General features: G+C 41.4%; 1 protein-coding gene across 1 annotated transcript in view; it reads left to right on the top strand.

Annotated features, from left to right (window-relative positions):
• Positions 1-18,394, top strand: part of strbp (spermatid perinuclear RNA binding protein) — an 86,165-nt gene that overhangs the window by 54,332 nt on the left and 13,439 nt on the right. The window contains exons 4-9 of the mRNA XM_069673442.1: positions 8,087-8,349; positions 8,829-8,997; positions 13,040-13,301; positions 16,964-17,091; positions 17,826-17,921; positions 18,189-18,300. Coding sequence (XP_069529543.1) covers positions 8,087-8,349; positions 8,829-8,997; positions 13,040-13,301; positions 16,964-17,091; positions 17,826-17,921; positions 18,189-18,300 — 1,030 coding nt within the window. The remainder of the gene's footprint in view (positions 1-8,086; positions 8,350-8,828; positions 8,998-13,039; positions 13,302-16,963; positions 17,092-17,825; positions 17,922-18,188; positions 18,301-18,394) is intronic.

Here is an 18,394-nt window from a genome sequence, read left to right as displayed (position 1 = left end):
CAGGCCCTCATACAGCCTCTGCCTGAAACGACTTGGACATCCAACATTCTAACATTGTTTATACGTCTTAAATTGTGAAACAGCATAATACCCCCTCTTTAAACACCTTTTGTGCTTTAGGTTCCACCGCTTATACTGTGTAATGTAAGAATTCCTCACTTTGTCTTTGATGTACAATAACATAATACAATTCCAGGGCAAATAAAAAATCTATTCGGCTGTAAAAGCTTTTAGCAAAACAGGAAAATATTGTTATATATATTATTTAATAACTACATTATCCCCGTCTTCCCTGTGACATCATTTATGTTTATTTCATTGTGTTCTGGTATTCCCCTCGTGTAGAAACACTCACTGTAATGCCCAGAAACGGTGTAAAGTCAGGCTCATCTGCTTTTAGCGGTCATAACATTTTACAGGCTGGCCATAAACCTTTTAAACAATGCAGACACTTTAAAGGGGGCAAAGAGCATAGATTGAAAAAAAAACCTTTTACTTGAGTGCAAAGTAGGCTGGGTACTGTAGTTTGGGGAGGCTGGTTTTTTAAGTTGATAGATGGCTGCGGACTTTAGATTAGTTTTTACGCTGACGAGACGCTGTCTTATATTTACTGTTTTTGGTTTTTATCGCATGTTTATCAGGACATTTTGTTGTTTTTCTGCTGGATCATGCTGCCATAAATGCGATGTTGTTTTTATACTTTGATGTATGTGTATCCTGCTATCATGTGTATGTGTGTGTGTGTGTGTGTGAGAGAGAGGGGGCACAATAAAACAGGATAGCGGAGTGTGGCGGGCCGGCCTGCCAAGCAGAGTGCAGATAAATCACAGAATGAATTTTTAATGCAATCTCCCCCAGGCTGCTGGATGTTACGGAGACAGCGCTGAGGTTTTTTTTATTGTATTTGCGTGCGTGCGTGTGTGTGTGTGTGTGTGTGTTGCTTGTCCCGTCACTCCTAGCCTATTTTGCGATGGGTATTTGAAGTTGTTGAAAAAAATCTTCTTTTCTGCCTCAGCTTTGCTTGGTTTCATGTCGGACTAAAGAGGCGTGACATTTTCTCAGGCACCACTTCTGAATTTGTTTTTGCCTGGTGTTTATGGGTCTGTTTTTACTTTGCGTTTTGAGCTTTGTTACAAACAAACCTTTGTTTATGCGCTAGGTTTAAAATATTACAAACCAGTTTGTCTTTACCTCCCTGCGCTCCTTCTGTCGTTCTCTCAGCTTCAGTCGACCTTGTTTGTTTACTTTCGGAGTCTTTCTTTGTCATCCTCTTCGCTCTGTCATCTCTCATTCTGTCTTCACAACACCTCCAAAGTGTGTGCTGTCATTTGAGCTCCTAGCGTGTACACAAATACCTCCACACTGTTTCAAGCACACACACATAATGTACAATCCTCCTAAATAGTGCCATAAAAATAACCAGGCAGTAGATCGATTTCTGCACAGGAACAAAGACACGGGAAGAGAGTGTCCCTGCAATCACAGCTGATATTGTTCCAGTGAGTCTTGTCCTTGGCTTTGGGTCATGTAATTTATAGCAGATGGCCACAGAGAGACAGGATGAGACAGGAAGAGACGGGCAGCGATGGAGAGGAAAGTCATTGGATTCTGCTGCCAGGCCGCGTGTCGAACCACGACACCTTGAACTGAAATGGTTTTACTGCAGGGTGTTACGGACAGAATAGGGGCTGATGGATGGAAGTGATGGAAGTAATCTGTGTGTGTTATATATTTTTCGTGCATATTTCACTCATGGTTTCATTTTTAGTGTGTCTATTATCAGATTTATTGCCTTTATTCCATCATATGTACATGTTGCCTTGTGTTACTGTGTGGGCGCATTACTTAAATACACAGTGAGTTGTAAATGCTGTGTAATGTGGTTATGTAACACGCGCCTGCCAGCCGGTCGGCCTCACTGGAGCATGAAATGGAGTGTAATTGGTAAGCGTGCCGTCTAAAGGCACTATGCAACAAAGCCATATGAAGGTATATATACACACACACATGCACAGCGCAGGGTGTGCGCTGGTGGCCTGCAGACAGATAGGATTAAACAGTTGCATGTGTGTGTGTGTGTGTCTGGTTGGGATTCCTTGGAAGGCAGGCAACAGATTTCTCTTGCCCTCATGCTGTTTTATCACCTCTGTAAAAAAACATATTTTGCTTTCAAAAAGTTTTTGGATATCCCAGCTTCAGTGAAAGAAGCTGCTTTGAAAGTAGATGTTAAATTTATTTTGTCTAAGTTTTCATCCCACATTAAGTTAAAATAATATTAGCTTTACACCTATTAATAATTGATTTAATAACTAGGGTTGGGAAACGTGGGGAAAGTCACGATACAATGCGATATATGGCCCACGATAACAGCGATTCTGTGATAATTGATGTATTACAAGACAGTCATATAATGATACATCACGATATCTCATTAACTAAAGAATACAAAATGTAAAGTGCAGGATTAATGTATTTATTCACTGCGTGTCACAGAATTTGACACAAACTGAGATGAAATAATGAACGTGTTTTCAGTCTGTAAATTAAATGTACAGAACAATAAAACTGGCGCATCTCTTAAAGGGGCGTATTATGCTAATTTCAAGCTTCATATTTCACTCTGTGATACCTGTGGAGTAACTTCGCATAATTTACAGTTTAAAAAAAGCAACTTTTACACACTGGAGCTCTGTGCAGGCCCTCATACAGCCTCTGCCTGAAACCACTCAGTCAGCTCTGTCCCTTTAAGAAGCCCCGCCCCTGCAAGCCTGCTTTCTTCTGATTGGCCAGCTCTCTGAAGCCTGCTGAAACTGTCTAAAACCTGGCATGACGGCGAAATCGCAGGAAAATCTGTTGAGAGCACCAAATATTTGTAAACTAAAATACCGATATTTGGCGCCAGCCTATCGATAATTGTATCGCACGCACCAGGATGACGGTATATTGCTGTATCGATATTTTGCCCCACCCCTAATAATAACGTATTCCCATTGCTATAACATTATTATGAATAACACTAGAAAACAGGATTCAGATGATGACTAAAAAGGAAAAAGAAAAGATTAAACAGATTGGCAGGAAGTTCTTTTATTTGGTGTGAATGCGTCACCCTGTAATTATGCTAAATCTTTTCCCACGTTTTATCCTGAGGGATATGAAAGTATTATTGTAGTGTTGTTATTTTTACGCACGTGTTCCACAGTATCATGACACTCTCCAGGTTGAACCCTGATATTAGGGAGCATCACCGTGAGACTATCAGACAGGTTTAAAGCAAATCCCCAGATTAACCAATTAAGAAGAGTATTTCTGAAATGTTGTGGCTCTCACTTTCAGTTTTAGCTCTACTCAAAGCGGTTTAGTCAATATGGCTGAACTGTTTCCTTATTAACAACCTGTCTTGTTTGCTTTAGTGCTTGGTCTGCTTGCTCAAGTCGGCACACCTTCCAGATCAAAGCAGTTTTCGCTAAACTGTAAACTAAAATTTATCTGAGCACGACGTATTAAATGTAGAAACATACCTTGGCCCTAAAAGACACCTTAACTTAATTTTCACCTGCCAGGATCGTCTTAAGGTCAGTGTGCTGAAATTGGACACAGTCTAATTTAGCATTAGTGCCTGTGGGGGTTGACAGAACACGCATCTGGATAGAGGTCATTTGCGTCTGAAACATCATTTATGATTTATTTTGCTCCTGCACGCGCAACCTCGGACCGGGGAACATATTGTGCGATTGACCTCAAGGTTACGTGCCGGTCAGGGTGGAATCAAGGACAACCAGGGTGTCGTCTGGAGCAGATTGAGAGTGCATCTGTCATCAGGATGTGAAGAGAGCCTGACAGCCACTTAAGATGTGTCAACACAGAACACATGAAGCATGACGGTGGTGATACTTATAGGCGCGTTTAGGTGTTTTGGTGTTTTTAAAAGATACTTCTTAAACGCATCTGGACTTATTCGGAAAATAGTGTGACCATTTTTTCATTAAATTGGACCAAACTACTGAGAGAGGCAGGCTAAACCATGAAACTCTACCTCAACCTTTCTCCCAAATTAGTGTCTTACTCTGAAATCCTGCATCACTTCCAATCTTGGCAACCTGAGGTGACTTATCGTGTCACTTGTCTAAATGTCTGCAACATTATCTGGGCACTCGCTGATCTAGGAGGTCGATTCCTGTCAGTGAGTCCTCCTTAACTGCTCTGATTTACATGGCGATCAGAGCGGCTGGGCAGCGACTCCCCCGCGGTCGAGTAGTACCCGCGCACACACACACACTCGCACACAAAAACATAGAAACTCTCATCGGCGTGTGTTTTATGGCCGCAGGAGCTCCCATTAGCAACGGCTCATAAAGTCTGCGACTGTTGGTGTGTTAAACACTGCTCTGACAAGGCACACAAGTAGGGAGACACACACAGTTTGGTAGGGACACACACTCGCAGATACACACCCAGATGTCACCCCTCTGGTTTTTTTATTAATATAATAAATAACGGGGAAGAATCTTAACTTGGAGACGGTGAAAATTACTCATTAAAGAGACAGTGCACCCAATATTTATCTACTTTAAAGTTAAGCTTAACGCCCCACCCACTCCACAAGAGATGAGTCATGTCTGTGCTCGAGACAACCTGTGAGTCTCTATCATTTTTTTCTCTTTACATCAGTTGTGTTTTATTATATTTTTTCTCTACTGTTGTTCGGCTGTCTTGGTCTGCACGATGGTGCAGCGGTTAGCGCTGTTGCCTCATAGCTAGAAATGTGCATATCCTCCCCGTGCGTGCGTGGGATCCCTCCACGTCTCCAGCTTCCACCCACAGTCCAAAGACATGCTCGGTAGGTTCATTGGTGGCTTTTGCCAGTAGGCGTTCTCTGTCTTTGTGTGTCAGCCCTGTGATTGACTGGCGATCAGTCCAGGGTGTACCCCGCCTCTAGCCCAGTGACAGCTGGGATAGGCTCCAGCCCCTTCTGCGAACCTGAACAGGATAAGATGATGGATATAGATGATGTATGGGTGGCTGTCTTGTTTGTTTAAAGCAAAATAGCCAGTAAAAATATGTTCATCACTATTATTTTTTACTTTTTAAAGGGTTTTTTTTCGCCTTTTTCTTTATTCGATAGGACAGCTGAACAGAGACAAAAAATGTGGGGAGAAGAGAGCGGGGGTTTTGCTTGTTCAAAAACCCAGAGATAATGAATGTAAGAAATCCTCATTTTTCAGTTTCTTATTAATCAATCAAGATTGTTGTGTATTAATTTTTTTGTCAATCAACTAATCATTTACGCAATCATGAAACTGAAAGATTTTTGTCCTGTTACCTAAAATGTCCCTTAAACGCCTCATCGTGTTTAGCAATGAAGATGTATTTTTTTTTAAAAGCGTTTCAAGTTACACAAATTAAATTATTGCATAATAATGTCACGGCTTGATCAAAGTAAGATATCATGATGCATCAAACAAGGAGCTGCTTTAGCTCAGTTGTTAGCGCAGGAGTCTCATATACAGAGGCTACAGTCCTCGGCGGACTGATCGCAGGTCGACTCCCGGTCTGTGATCATTTGGTGCATGTCACCCCCCACTCTCTCCTCTCCATGTTCCCTGTCTCTCTTCAGCTGTCCTACAGTATATAAAAAAGGCCTAAAAATAATAATAAATAAATTCTGCCCATGTCACTCCGGCGTGCCTTGCCAAACTGTTGGACAATCCCAGTTGTGTCCCAGTGGGAACGCCATTTGTATCCCTGCCAAGTGTTGGTGCCACTCTCTACATACTGAGCTACACAGGCTGTGAGCCTGCAGTCATTGTGCACTGCTTGTTCTCCTTTCTCTTAATGGCTTTATCTCACTCACTCTGGTGAAAGAGAATGTCAGCAGTTCAATTAGGAATGGGATGAAGTGTGTGCGTGTACGTGTGTATTTTATGTGTGGGTGCAAATGTGTAAATGTGCGGTGGTCCTTGGATTTCAAGTAGTGCTCAAACTACACTATCTTTACTACTGTGAAAGGTCATCTCCCCTGTCTGTGTGTGTGCGTACGTGCGTGTGTGTGTGTCACTTAGCATGCCTGGTGTGCGGCTCTGTGTGGAGTGAATAAAGGGAAATGTGGCTCTTAGAGATAAGCAGCGTGTTGAGAGCAGCCTCCTCATGTTGAACTGAGTTATGCACCTCAGGCTCCCCCCGGCACTGTGCGATAACCTGTAATGATTAAAAATGAACCTCGTGCTTCAGATTCAGGTCACCAAGCGATGATGGAAACAATACCCTGTTTTTCTTAGATATGATAAATTTATGTTCTCCCCAAAATATAAATAATTTCTATCTGAAAGTGTCTGAAATATCAAAGATGGCGTGAAGTAAAAAACTAAAAAAACATGTTTATTTTATTTTATTTATAATTTTAGTTATTTATTTATTTTATTAATTATTATTGATCTATTTTTTAATTGTAATTTTTTAATATATATTTTTATTTTATTGATATTTACTGACATTTTTATTTTATTATTTTTATTTATTTATTTATTCATTCATTCATTCATTCATTCATTCATTCATTTATTGATTTTAGCCAACGGGGCAAAAATTACGGCATCAAAGCTTCTTCATAATTCTGCTTAATATTAATTTTATTATTAAAATAACAGATAGAAAAGTCGATAAAAAACAACAGCACAACAGAAGTGGTTAGTCACTTAGCCATAAAAAAGAAATAATGTGAAATAATGTGCCATGACGAGCATTGATACATCCCTGTTTTACTCAGATATGATACATTTATATTCTCCCCAAAATATAAATATTTTATATCTGAAAATTATTTTTTATTAAAGAAAGTTATTTTATTTATTTACTTTATTATTTATTTTATTTTTTATCTTATTTATTTATTATTTTTAGCCAGCAAAAAAGAAAAAAATTGACCTTAAAAATTCTGGTTAATTTTAATTTCATTATTAAAATAACAGATAAAAAGTCGATAAAAAACAGCAGTAGAACAGAAGTGGTTTTGCTCCTCACCATTAAAGAAGTAGTAATGTGAAATAATGCGCCATGACATGCATTGATACATATTAATTATCTTTTGTTCCAGTATCTTTGTTATTAATTATACATTTGCCCCAGAGAATTATGTGTGCTGCTGCTAATGAAATGCTCTGATAATACATTAGAATGCATTCTTAATGTAATTCTACTTGCCTGGGGTTATCCCATCATCTGCTCCATGCATTAACACTCGCCACAAGCCCCCCTTTGTATCGCTTTTACATTCAATTTCTATTATTTAATCACTGTCCAGATGTTTAAATCATCTGTAACATATAAAAGTGCTTAACATTAAACATTGAGCCGCATTAACAGCCACCCACTGCGGTGCTGTGACACTGTAAAGAACAGCTGATGTAAAAATGATAAGGTGTTTGTATGTGAGTGTGCGTTAGCGAAGGGACATCTGGGTGGGATTCATCGCAGAGTGTGAGTCACAAAATCCTCCGTTACACCTGCTCCTCGTCTTCATTTCTTTACTTTTTAATACATTCACATCCTTCAAGTGTTTCTCTTATTAAAGATTCTGCTGCCTCTTCTGCTGTCCTCTATTCTGTCCCTTGTTGCTTCTGTAGCTTTCCCCGTCTATTTACTCTCTTCTCCGCGCTCCCCGGTCTAATGCCTCCCACTCCATCTCCTCCATCCTTGCTTGGATTCCTCCTTATAACCCCGACCCTTCCACCTAAATTTAGCGAGCGGTTTCTCAGAAAAGCAACCGAAGCTGTCGGTTGCTTCTGGTCCAGCCTGCATAAGAATAAAACATGCAAAAGCTTTTTGTACTCACACATGGCGTGTTTGTCTTTAATTAGCTTTCTTCTGTTGGATTGTGGCACAAGCATCTGTGTGAACCTGATTGTGTGTGTTTTTTTTTATTTGATGTGTGATGCAGAGAAATTAGTCCCCAACAGCGGGACCAAAGCTCAATTTGATGGATTAAAGCTCAATCTGTCGTTGAAAACCTCCCACCAGTGTTCCCCGTGCTGCAGAATCAGAGAATGTGTTTCTCTCTCTTACTCCTCCTCCCTTCTCTCCCTGCCAGAGGTCCTTCCGATCCTTCAGCAACGATGACCGCCACGTCATGGCGAAGCACTCCACCATCTACCCGTCCTCGCAGGAGCTGGAGGCCGTGCAGACGCTGGTGTCCACCGTCGAGTGCGCCCTCAAACACGTCTCCGATTGGCTGGATCAGAGCAGCAGCGACGCCCACAGCCAGGTCGACAGCCAACCGGCAGACAGCACAGAGGAGGACGATCCTGGTGATGAGCCCAGCGAAGAAGCTGAGGATTCAACTGACGGCTACAGGTGGGGAAGTCGTGATTCAGAGTTGATCAGAGTTGATTATTGAGCCCGTAAAATGTCAGAAACCTCACATGATGTAGCGGAGGAAGATAGCCTTATTAGTTTTCTTAGAGAGAGGTGGATGAGCAGCAGGAGCCTGTGTAGCTCCAGGCTAAATTAAGTTAACCACCTGACATCTCTGGGCACGGCCCCCATGGTTGGCTGTTTCATGAATCTTTTTATTAAGGGTTCACTACCTCTCATTAAAGTCTTGAATTGCCGTGTCGGATCTTATTTTGGAGTCGTGACTGGCACTTTGTATTTTAAGCTGTTAATCAAACAGCCAAGACTACATTAAATATTGATACATATTAAAATACTTTTTGACACTGCCTCCCTTAGAGCCTGAAATAGATTTCTTTTTAAAAAGGGCATCAAAACTTTCAGCTGTAAATTGAAATGTGTTTTTCCCTACAGTCATTGATTCCTTTTGTTAAAAACAGGGAGTCCAGCTGCGGCGGCGTGCTGTGCGGCGTGATGCGGATCGGCCTGGTGGCTAAAGGCCTCCTGATCAAAGGCGACATGGACCTGGAGCTTGTGCTGATGTGTCGAGACAAACCCACACAGACACTGCTGGACACTGTCTGTCACAATTTACCCGCACAGATAGAGGTAAGGGACATGCACCGACGCACAAATACACAAATGCGTGCTTGTTTTCTCTTACACGCTCACAAACATGCGGCTGGCATACACACACAATTGCATAATAGCCTGAAACCAAACCTATTGTGACAATCAGAGGTGTAAAGAGAACTGAAATATTCTACTCTCACTTAAAAAGTACTTAAAGTAAAAGTTACTTAGCTACTTTCCCACCCCGCTGATTTTTATAATAAACTATTGTTTGTTGCCATGGTTACCTCACACATGCATCCTATGCAATGAACTACAAGGAAGAGAGGGTATGATTGCACAGTTGGAACAATGTCAAGTTTTATGTAGTTAAAGTAATAGATGTTCCAACTAATGCCTAGAACGGCTTCATAAAGCAGAGTTATGAAAGCTTATTGTGTATCTGTAGCCCTCAGCTCACAGTTAAAATGAAACTTTATCTTCAGACCTAGGCTCTATGTTTTCATGTTTTGGTGTCAAAATGACGACAGACGGACCTTTTGTTAAGTAAGATCCTTTGTTTGACTAGAAACAGCAGTTATACAGCTCGCTTCATAGCCACCAGACTCAAAAAACCTCGCAGAACACGGGAGTTGCTGATGGTCTACCGCTGCCTCGATTGATGTTTGTGTTACAACGTGTAACAAGGCAGCGGTAGACCAGAAAGTCCCGTGTTCTGCAAGGTAAAATTACTGTTTTTGCTAATGGAGTCTGGTGGCTTTGAAGAGAGCGATCTAACGGCTTTTTGTGAACAAAAAACTTTGTCACACTTTGATCTGATTGGCCTGTTTTTGATGCGATGCATTGATTGTCTGGTCAAATTCAGTTTTTCTTTCTAGCTCGCAATACCAATATTTTACTTAGTAACGGATAGATGTACTAATGTAGCCAATCACTTTACTTCATTTAAAACATACTTAAAGGTATAATCTGGAAGATAGTATATATAGTATGTAAAGTATTATTATGGACTGGGCGTCTGTGGCAACATTTGCAAAAAAAAATCCCAAGCGGTGCCCAGTTAGTGACGTGTTTTCCATCAGCCAGAGAGGGTAGGCGGAGCTAAGTGGCTGCTTTTCCGGTCTCTGCAAGTGTTGCAAGTAAACAGTAATCTACTATGGCTGAACAAACAAAGAAAAGATCGATGACTACAGATACAACTTCAAAAATAAGTGCAAATCCAAAGAAAAAGAAACGAATTCGACGCTCAGATGAAGGCAAACTGTCTAAAGAGGAAAGCGAGCGTCGGCGAGGAAAATCAAGAGTTACAACCGTAACAAAGGGAGTACACAAAAATTCTACTCAGTTACAGTAGGTCAGTCATAAGCTGCTTGCATAAGAAAACACCTTTTCTGAGTGTTTGTGCTTTAATTTGCCAACCTTAGAGCTTCTTCCTACGATTAAACACAAATGTACACACAAGTACTCTGCACTGAGTGTTGGCATAAGTTAGCAAGAGACAGCAACATCACCAAGAGTGGAAGTTGAGAGGTGTTTCAGTCATGTGTGATAAACGGCCTCATCACTTCCTCTGTGTCATGTTTCCTCATTAACAAGTCATGAAACAGAAATGATACTTACAGTTCACACAGAGTGCCAGAAAAGTGATGCTGTGACTTTGACTCTTGTATATTAAATACTCTTCCCTGTTAATCGTTTGAATAATGAGTTTGTGGCAGCCAGCTGAAGTTTTGCATTCACTCAAAATCGGTTAGAAAGGATGTGAAAGTACTTCAACCACTAACGTGTTAAAACTCCTCAACCTGGTCGGCTAGCGCTGGAATTACTCAATGAATAAATTCTGCTCCTGTGCCTCCTCGCTGCTCGTTCTCTTTAGCTGTTAAGTGGTGTGAGAGAGAGAACGACAGGCAGCGAGAGCATGTGTGTGTGCGTTTTCTAAGTGTGTGTGGGCAGGGAGTAATCTCGTGTCTCGGCCCAGTGACCAGAGATTCTGATTTTCTCATCAGAGCCAAATGGGATGTAGATGGGTCCTCTGCGACTCGCTGCACATTTAAGCTGTGTCAGAAGCACACACACAAACACACACACGCTTGTTTTGTCACTAAGGAGGAAATTGCATTGAGCTACATTAATTTCCTTATGCTTATGCTGACCTAAACTTTAACTGCCACATACCTCACTCCTATAATTACCCTTACCGGAAGCTAAACTTAATCCGCGCTTCAACTCAGTCACCAAAACCAAGTCCTAACTTGGAGCTGAGTCCCCATGGTAACAGTCGATGACAGATTTATTGCCCAACAATGTAAATAATGCAAGCGCACACACATTTGCAAACACAACAGCCACTTGCATGATAAAACACACATATGGTAAATGCACACAACTGCTTCCTTAGGCCCTCCTCTTGACGTATGGTGCGTTTAAGATCACCTCCTCTGTATTCATAGCTGCTCCTGACTTCATATGCTTTGAGAGTCTGTGTGTACCTGCTTTTTCCTGGTGGTGTAATGTGTGTGTTTTGTTGAGTGAGGCTGCAGGTTGTTGTTGTTGATGTTTAAGCAGTTGTTATTCCCATTCATTTTTATTAGCAGGTACAGGACTGGTTAAATGCATGTGTGTATCAAGTAACAAATGTGGCTGCCCTGTGCGCTGACATGAATTCATTAGCATCAGTAATCATTAGTCCTGACTGCAGAGGTCAGCAGTAATTGATTCCTGCAGAATGGGGGCTGAATGAAGAAGCACAGCGCACATACAGATGGAGTATTTCACAGAGGTTTATTTGACACTGAGAAATGACAGATACATAAACGCAGAGATATTTTCATCTGAAGGGAAAAAAACTGTTTTCATACTCATTACATCCTCTAAATTGTCCTGTTTTTCATTGAATGCATCTCACAGCTTCTCGAAATTTGTGTATGTAATGGCTTTTAATGGATTTTGAATTGATCTTGTTTTTTAATTTATTCATTTTGGCAGCTTTATTTTGAAATTCTAGTATTTGTTCCCCCACAGGATTCAGTGCAGCAGGGACGTGCACAGATAGGACTCAAGGGGGGGCTTGAGCCCCTGCCCTTGTGCCCCCAGAGTCGAAAAGTGCCCTTAATTTATATTTTAAAAAAAGATCATTTGTTTTTATAAAATAATTTCTAATATAAAGTCTTAAAAAATAAATATGCCTTTCGAAAGATTTTGTCTGAATCAATTAACTTTTCAACGTGTCTTGACCTGTCATGAAAAGCTCACTTCACGCCAGCCCCACCCCAGTTCAGTTACAGTAGGCATTGTTTTGATTATGAATCAACCAAAACAACACTTTTAATGTCATCCATTCAAGAAAAACAATTAAGTATGTCAGTAGGACTTGGCTGTAATTTCCCCGTTATTAGCCTCTGTTGTCTGTACTCGCTAGCAATCAAGCTAGTCACATTTTCATTAGGACAACGTTTTCTCCGTCATGCAGGGCAACTTACAAATATGCAATTACTTTCTGAAGCAGGTTGTTAAGTTTTGCTTGGTATTGATTTGAGTTATAGTCTGCATAGGATGGCGGTGCTGTGACAACATCAGGATGGGAATTAGTGCATGTTGGTGGGGCAAGTGCCCTTCTGTTTTTTGCTTGAGCCCCCGCCCCCAAACACGTCTGTGCACGGCCCTGCAGTGCCCTTTATGGATTTTCATGTTGTCATACGTGTGGTCAACACGGATGTTGAAGTGTTAGTGCGTATGTGACTTTTAAAAACAAGCCTTGTATTTTAGCCACTGCAATGCGAGTTAAAGATGCCTCTCACATTTCAAATTGCATCATAAGCTCAGGATATCTGTAACATCCATGGGGCCAAAAATAGCCCAGTTTGGAGACATTAAGACACTCTGTATCTGCAAGGCTAATCAGCTCTCCAAATGTTTTCTCAGGCACATTAATATTGCACACTTAATATTCCTCCTGTCAGACCTGGTGATGTTTTTGCCTGGAAGCAGCTCAAGCTCAGATATATTTTCTCTCCTCTTTACTGTCATGTTGTGACCTCGGCCTCTGACCACCTTGTTATGTCTGTTTGACACACGACAGAAGCTGACAGAAGAGAAATATGAGGTCACGAGCTCCTTGCCCGAGGCAGCCATTCTGGTACAAACTACAACAGAGCCCAAACTCACACTGAAGATTACTCTCACCTCGCCGGCCATGAGGGAAGAGGAGGAAGAGGAGGAGGAGGAGGTGGAGGAGGAAGACGAGGAGCAGTTGGAAAATGGGGAGGCAGCAGCAGAGGAAGAAGAGGAGGAAGAGGAAGTGGAGGACGAAGAAGAGGAGCAGGAGAAGAAGAATGGGCAAGGTAGGAACACAGAGATGGGAAGCACACACGTTTTTGTTTTACATTCAACGCTGAATTTAATGTTATGTTTTATTTATATGTGAAAGAACTTAATTTCCCTGAAACAAGCAGTTTGACCTCATTTATTGACACTGACAAAGAATAAAGCAGAGCTAACACACACACGGGAGCCGCTAACTAAACTGGAGTTCAGTCTAATAACAATCTTCCCTCCCCATCCCCCCAGTTTTTATTGGTAGCAGGAACTGGTTATAATTGGTTGTGGGAGGCGGGACGGGAGAGCAAGGCCAGCAGGGCAGCGAAATCAATAACCAAGCAGTAGCAAGCTGCCCATCCATCCTGTGGCTCCCATCCAACTAGGCACTCAGGTCTCAGAGAGGGATGAGAGATAGCACGAAGGTTAGCCGTACATCATGCCAGACCGCTCGTATTTTCTCCCCCGCACACCAAGAAGAGCACACAGGCATGCGCACACAGTCGTATTTTGTACCCGAGGGGTAAAGATACCTGTCACATTGGGTGTCTAATTGCTCAGATTTCATCTGGCAGCCCTGGAGGTTGAGGGATGTGAGCCAGTCTGTCTAATAGGGTCACGTCTTAAAAGGCAGGGTCTAACTGTTTTACACATTAGCACATGCATAGTTGGGCACAAATAGCAGTGGTGTTATCCAATGTCAGCAACTCGTATAACTCTCCTAAAACCATTTATTCACATGGCTGCCATTTTCCTCTGACGTCAAGCTCAGGCTGGGAAGTGATGGTATAATGTCTTCTGTATTCAGGTTGTAGTCACATAAATGTTGGGAATCTGAAAACATCATCGTCTCACCACTTTCACATTGATCAGTGACTGAAAACGCAAAAAAAGGTTAATATCTGGAAATATTTCAAGATAAAAAAACATATTTAATACATTTGCTCATGTCAGACAACAGCTAATGTTAGCATCCAGGAACTTCCAAGCTAATAATAACCGCTAGCTATGAAGTGTCTGAATGTTAGCATTTCCGTTTAATAGTGCTACACAATACCATAGAGAGGGGTCAGTTCCCAGCTAACTTCCTAGCTAACATTCCTGGCTAACAATACCATTAGCTAAGTGTCTCAATGCTAACATTTCCGCCTAATGTGCTACACAATGATAGAAAAAGGTGCAAAAATTCCTAGTTAACAATAATGTTATCTGACTTTCTAGCTAACATTCCTAGCTAATAAAACGGTTAGCTATGAATGCCTGATGCTAAAATTACCGTTAGTGCTACTCTATACCGCAGAAAAGGTGTAAATTCCTAGTTAACAGTAGCCTACTGTTATCTAACTTCCTAGCTAACATTCCTAGCTAATAAAACTGTTAGCTATGAATGTCTGAATGCTAACTTTACCATTTAATTGTGCTACACAATACCATAGAATAGGTGTAAATTCCTAGTTAACAGTAAAGTAATCTAACTTCCTAGCTAATATTCCTAGCTAACACTAGCTGGACCACCTGGGGGAAGCGAGAGAAGATGAGCTAGCTGTTTGCTAGGAAGTGTCTGAATGCTAACATAACCATTTTATAGTGCTACATGATACCGTTTAAAAGGTGTAAATTCTTACTGAACAGTAATTTTAGCTAACTTCTAACATTCCTAGCTAATCATAACGTTCGCTAGGAAGGGTCTGAATGCTAACAATATTGTTACTACTACACTATACCATAGAAAAGGTGTAAATTGGAGCTTACAGTAATGTTAGCTAGCTTCCTAGCTAACCTTACTCTTAGCTAGGAATGGTGGTTGTATGCGTACATTAGCTGTTGTCGATTGCAGCAAATGGGCTCTCATATATGCTGTTTTAATTTGAAATGTCGTCTCGATGTCCCTCTAGATTTTACAATACGTTCTCTTTTCAGTTACTGATCGAGCGGGAAGCTGTCAAATAATAATGTTCGTCAGATTCCCTACGTTTATAAAACATCATCATTAGACATCATCTTTTATAGGACCTAGGTGTGTCATCAGAGGCAAATGGTCACCGTGTGAATATAATGAATGGCTGCTTGGTCAGAACTTTACTAGCAATGTATTATTAAACTAGCACAGAAACGCACGCAAACACTTTTAATGAGAGTAAAAGCTGTGAGCACATGCACACATATTTCATGCATGCTCTTTAAGCTCAGATACAGCTCGCTACCCTGCGTGGTCAGAGAGGAGGGGAGGGTGCTGTGACAGTAAATTAGAAAAGACACGCAGCAAAGAGATTTTTTTATAATCAGACTGAGGGAGAGGAGGACATCAGTAACACAGAAGGAGATCATGATTAAAAAGGAAGCGCTGAGTGAGGGAGCGGCCAGCAGAGCGTTTCAGACAACAGTGGGAGGACAAGCGAGAGTAGAAAGACAATAATGATCCACGAGGAGCAGAGCGGTCCCACATGCAGCTGGGATCACTCTGACAGACCTTGAGATACACCATTATACATCACACCCAAACACCAATACACACATCTGCATGCATTAGTCAGAGGAACAGCACAGATTAGACACATTTGACATTTCGACTTAATTCCTCTTGAGGGCGGGATTTTCTTTTTAACGGGAGAGTGATGAGGAAAATATTTACCTAGTTGTGTTTTCACAGAGACCCAAACGGCTCTTAAGTGTGTTTTATTCCACACTCACACAGCGAACCCTCCGGTGAAACCTCTTATAGCAGCACTCATTCATACAGCTGCATTTGATTCAGCTCGCATATCATAGAGTTTAGCAGAATGGGTGAGTGTAGTAACTCCACCATCCTGGTTTGTTGAATCAAACGCTCGCATAGAAAAGCTAAAGAATGCTCCTCTTTTACCAACCACGATGCTCTGACTAAACCCTGCCTTGATCCCTCCTGTGTTGTGTTCGTCTGAAACTGGGTCAAACTATCTTAGATTTTATTTTATTTCCTTTTAGTTCTACTTTAGGAGCGCTTGATTCTGTGTTCGCCCAGACAGGAATTACTTTCTCTCTGCACCGTTTCTCTACGAGTCTGTGAAATCAAGTGCGCCTTAAGTAATCCAGAAGAAAAATAAACACCTATTTTGACTCCTGCCTGGTGCGGACTGGATCAAAATATATTAAATCCTCTTCAAATACATGAAGGAGAGATTGATTTACCTTGCTGGGCACAGTGAAATGTGTGTGTCCCAACAATGCAGACACATTAAATCAAACACTCCTTAAGTATTTGTTTGGTGTATGTTTGTGGGGGGCTTTCCATCCCACAAAGTTGTCTCTTCCCTTGTAATTCATTGCTTTCCCTTTCACTGTGTTTTCAGTGACTGGATGGATGTAAACTTTTAAGTCACTGTTGAATAGTGTGTGATTTTCAACATGTGTGGGACAAGGCATCCTGTATTAGGATGTATTGCAGATCTGATCCCAGTGTTGAAAACGACACACCGTTCAAAGAGTGAGCACGTTTTCTATGAGCAAGGAGAGGAGCAACTTTATGGCATGAAAAGCACCTTGTATGTAACCAAAAATATCCATGCATGTGTGTGCGTATGTGTGCATTCACACATAGTTCAAGTGTGTCTGCCTACATTCACACACGCAATATTCAAACACACACACTCAGACATGATGTGTGTGTGTTTCACCTTCTCTATATTGGGTTGTTATTGTTTTGTGGCAGTGTTGGGTGCTGCTGCGCAAAGAGTGGAGGCTGAGGAGGAGGAGGAGGAGGAGGAGGAGGGAGAGGTGCTGGATAGACACAGATGTCTGTTGGCCCTGGCAGCGCTGCGACACGCCAAGTGGTTCCAGGTCGGCACCCACTCACTTCCTGTCTTCCTGCCTGATGCTTATTGTAGCCTTACGATTTTTGTTTGTGGTGCCTAGTACGCCCACTCAGTTTGCACTAACCAGGATTAGATGTAAGAATAGAACATCTATTTTTATTCAAGTGTTAGAGTAATCCCAAATTATCTTATAATTAATTTTTTTTTTTTTTTTTACAACTTTACGGATAAATTTGCCAAATATTACACATACATTTTTTTCTCTACCAACTATGTATACATTGGAATAACAGATAGATGTAAGAAGTATCGTAAGGCTACAAAAGCAATGTTTTATATTTGTTTTTCTTTTTTGCTATCATGTGAACCTGCCTGCTCTGTACAGTATGTCAATGCTTCCCTTTGATTCCCCTCCCATACCCTTTCCCATCTACCTCCCCACTCACCTACCTTAACTACAAAAAACAAAGTTTAGGATGTCGGTATTTTCTGAAAAAATTGGAAAACCTTTTTTTAAACATGTTTAGTGAACTAAATTCTAAATGTTTATTGTATTAAAAATCCTCCATGAGACAGATACAATCACTTCATCATGTGGCTTTGTGGTGTAACGCACACTGTTCTCTGCATGTGTTTGCACAAATACCACTCCTCCTGCACTCAATTTGTCCCCTTCCTCCCTCTTTCTTTTCAATCTTCCTTCTTGCATCCCTCCATCTCTCCGCCTTCCCTCCCTCTCCATCCCTCTATCTCTCTCAGGCTCGAGTAAACGGGCTCAAGTCCTGTGTTATCGTTCTCAGGATACTTAGAGACATGTGCAATAGACATCCCGTCTGGGAACCTCTCAAGGGATGGGTGAGTCTTTTGCAGTAATTAAAACTTTTATACAGTTTATGCTGTTATGAACATCTGTGCATTATTACTAAATACCCTCCTTCCTGTTGGAATTTAAAGAATTGTGTTCAAATGTCTTATGTAATACATGTATGCTGAGGAATCCAGCGTACACCAGAATATAGAGCCTCATCAGGATCTGATTGACAGACATGCTGTTATTCTTGTTAGCTTGATTTTTTTTTTACATTTGCGTGATCATCTCGGTTCATGTGTGTGTTCCTGCAGCCCTTAGAGCTCATCTGCGAGAAAGCAATTGCCACCTGTAACAGACCTCTGGGGGCCGGAGAAGCCCTGCGTCGAGTCATGGAGTGTCTGGCCTCAGGCATACTGCTCCCAGGTACGAAGCCATGGTTAATGAATGCATGAATATTTAATTCGAATCATTCTCGGTGTTGCCGGTGAGCGGCACGAGGGAACATAGCTAAATTGGG

Source organism: Semicossyphus pulcher, unplaced genomic scaffold (genome assembly GCF_022749685.1).
Source record: "Semicossyphus pulcher isolate SPU_LCO1_2020_fin unplaced genomic scaffold, fSemPul1.0.p SCAF_22, whole genome shotgun sequence".
NCBI classification, from domain to species: Eukaryota; Metazoa; Chordata; class Actinopteri; order Labriformes; family Labridae; genus Semicossyphus; species Semicossyphus pulcher.
This window is presented reverse-complemented; position numbering and strand designations above follow the sequence as displayed.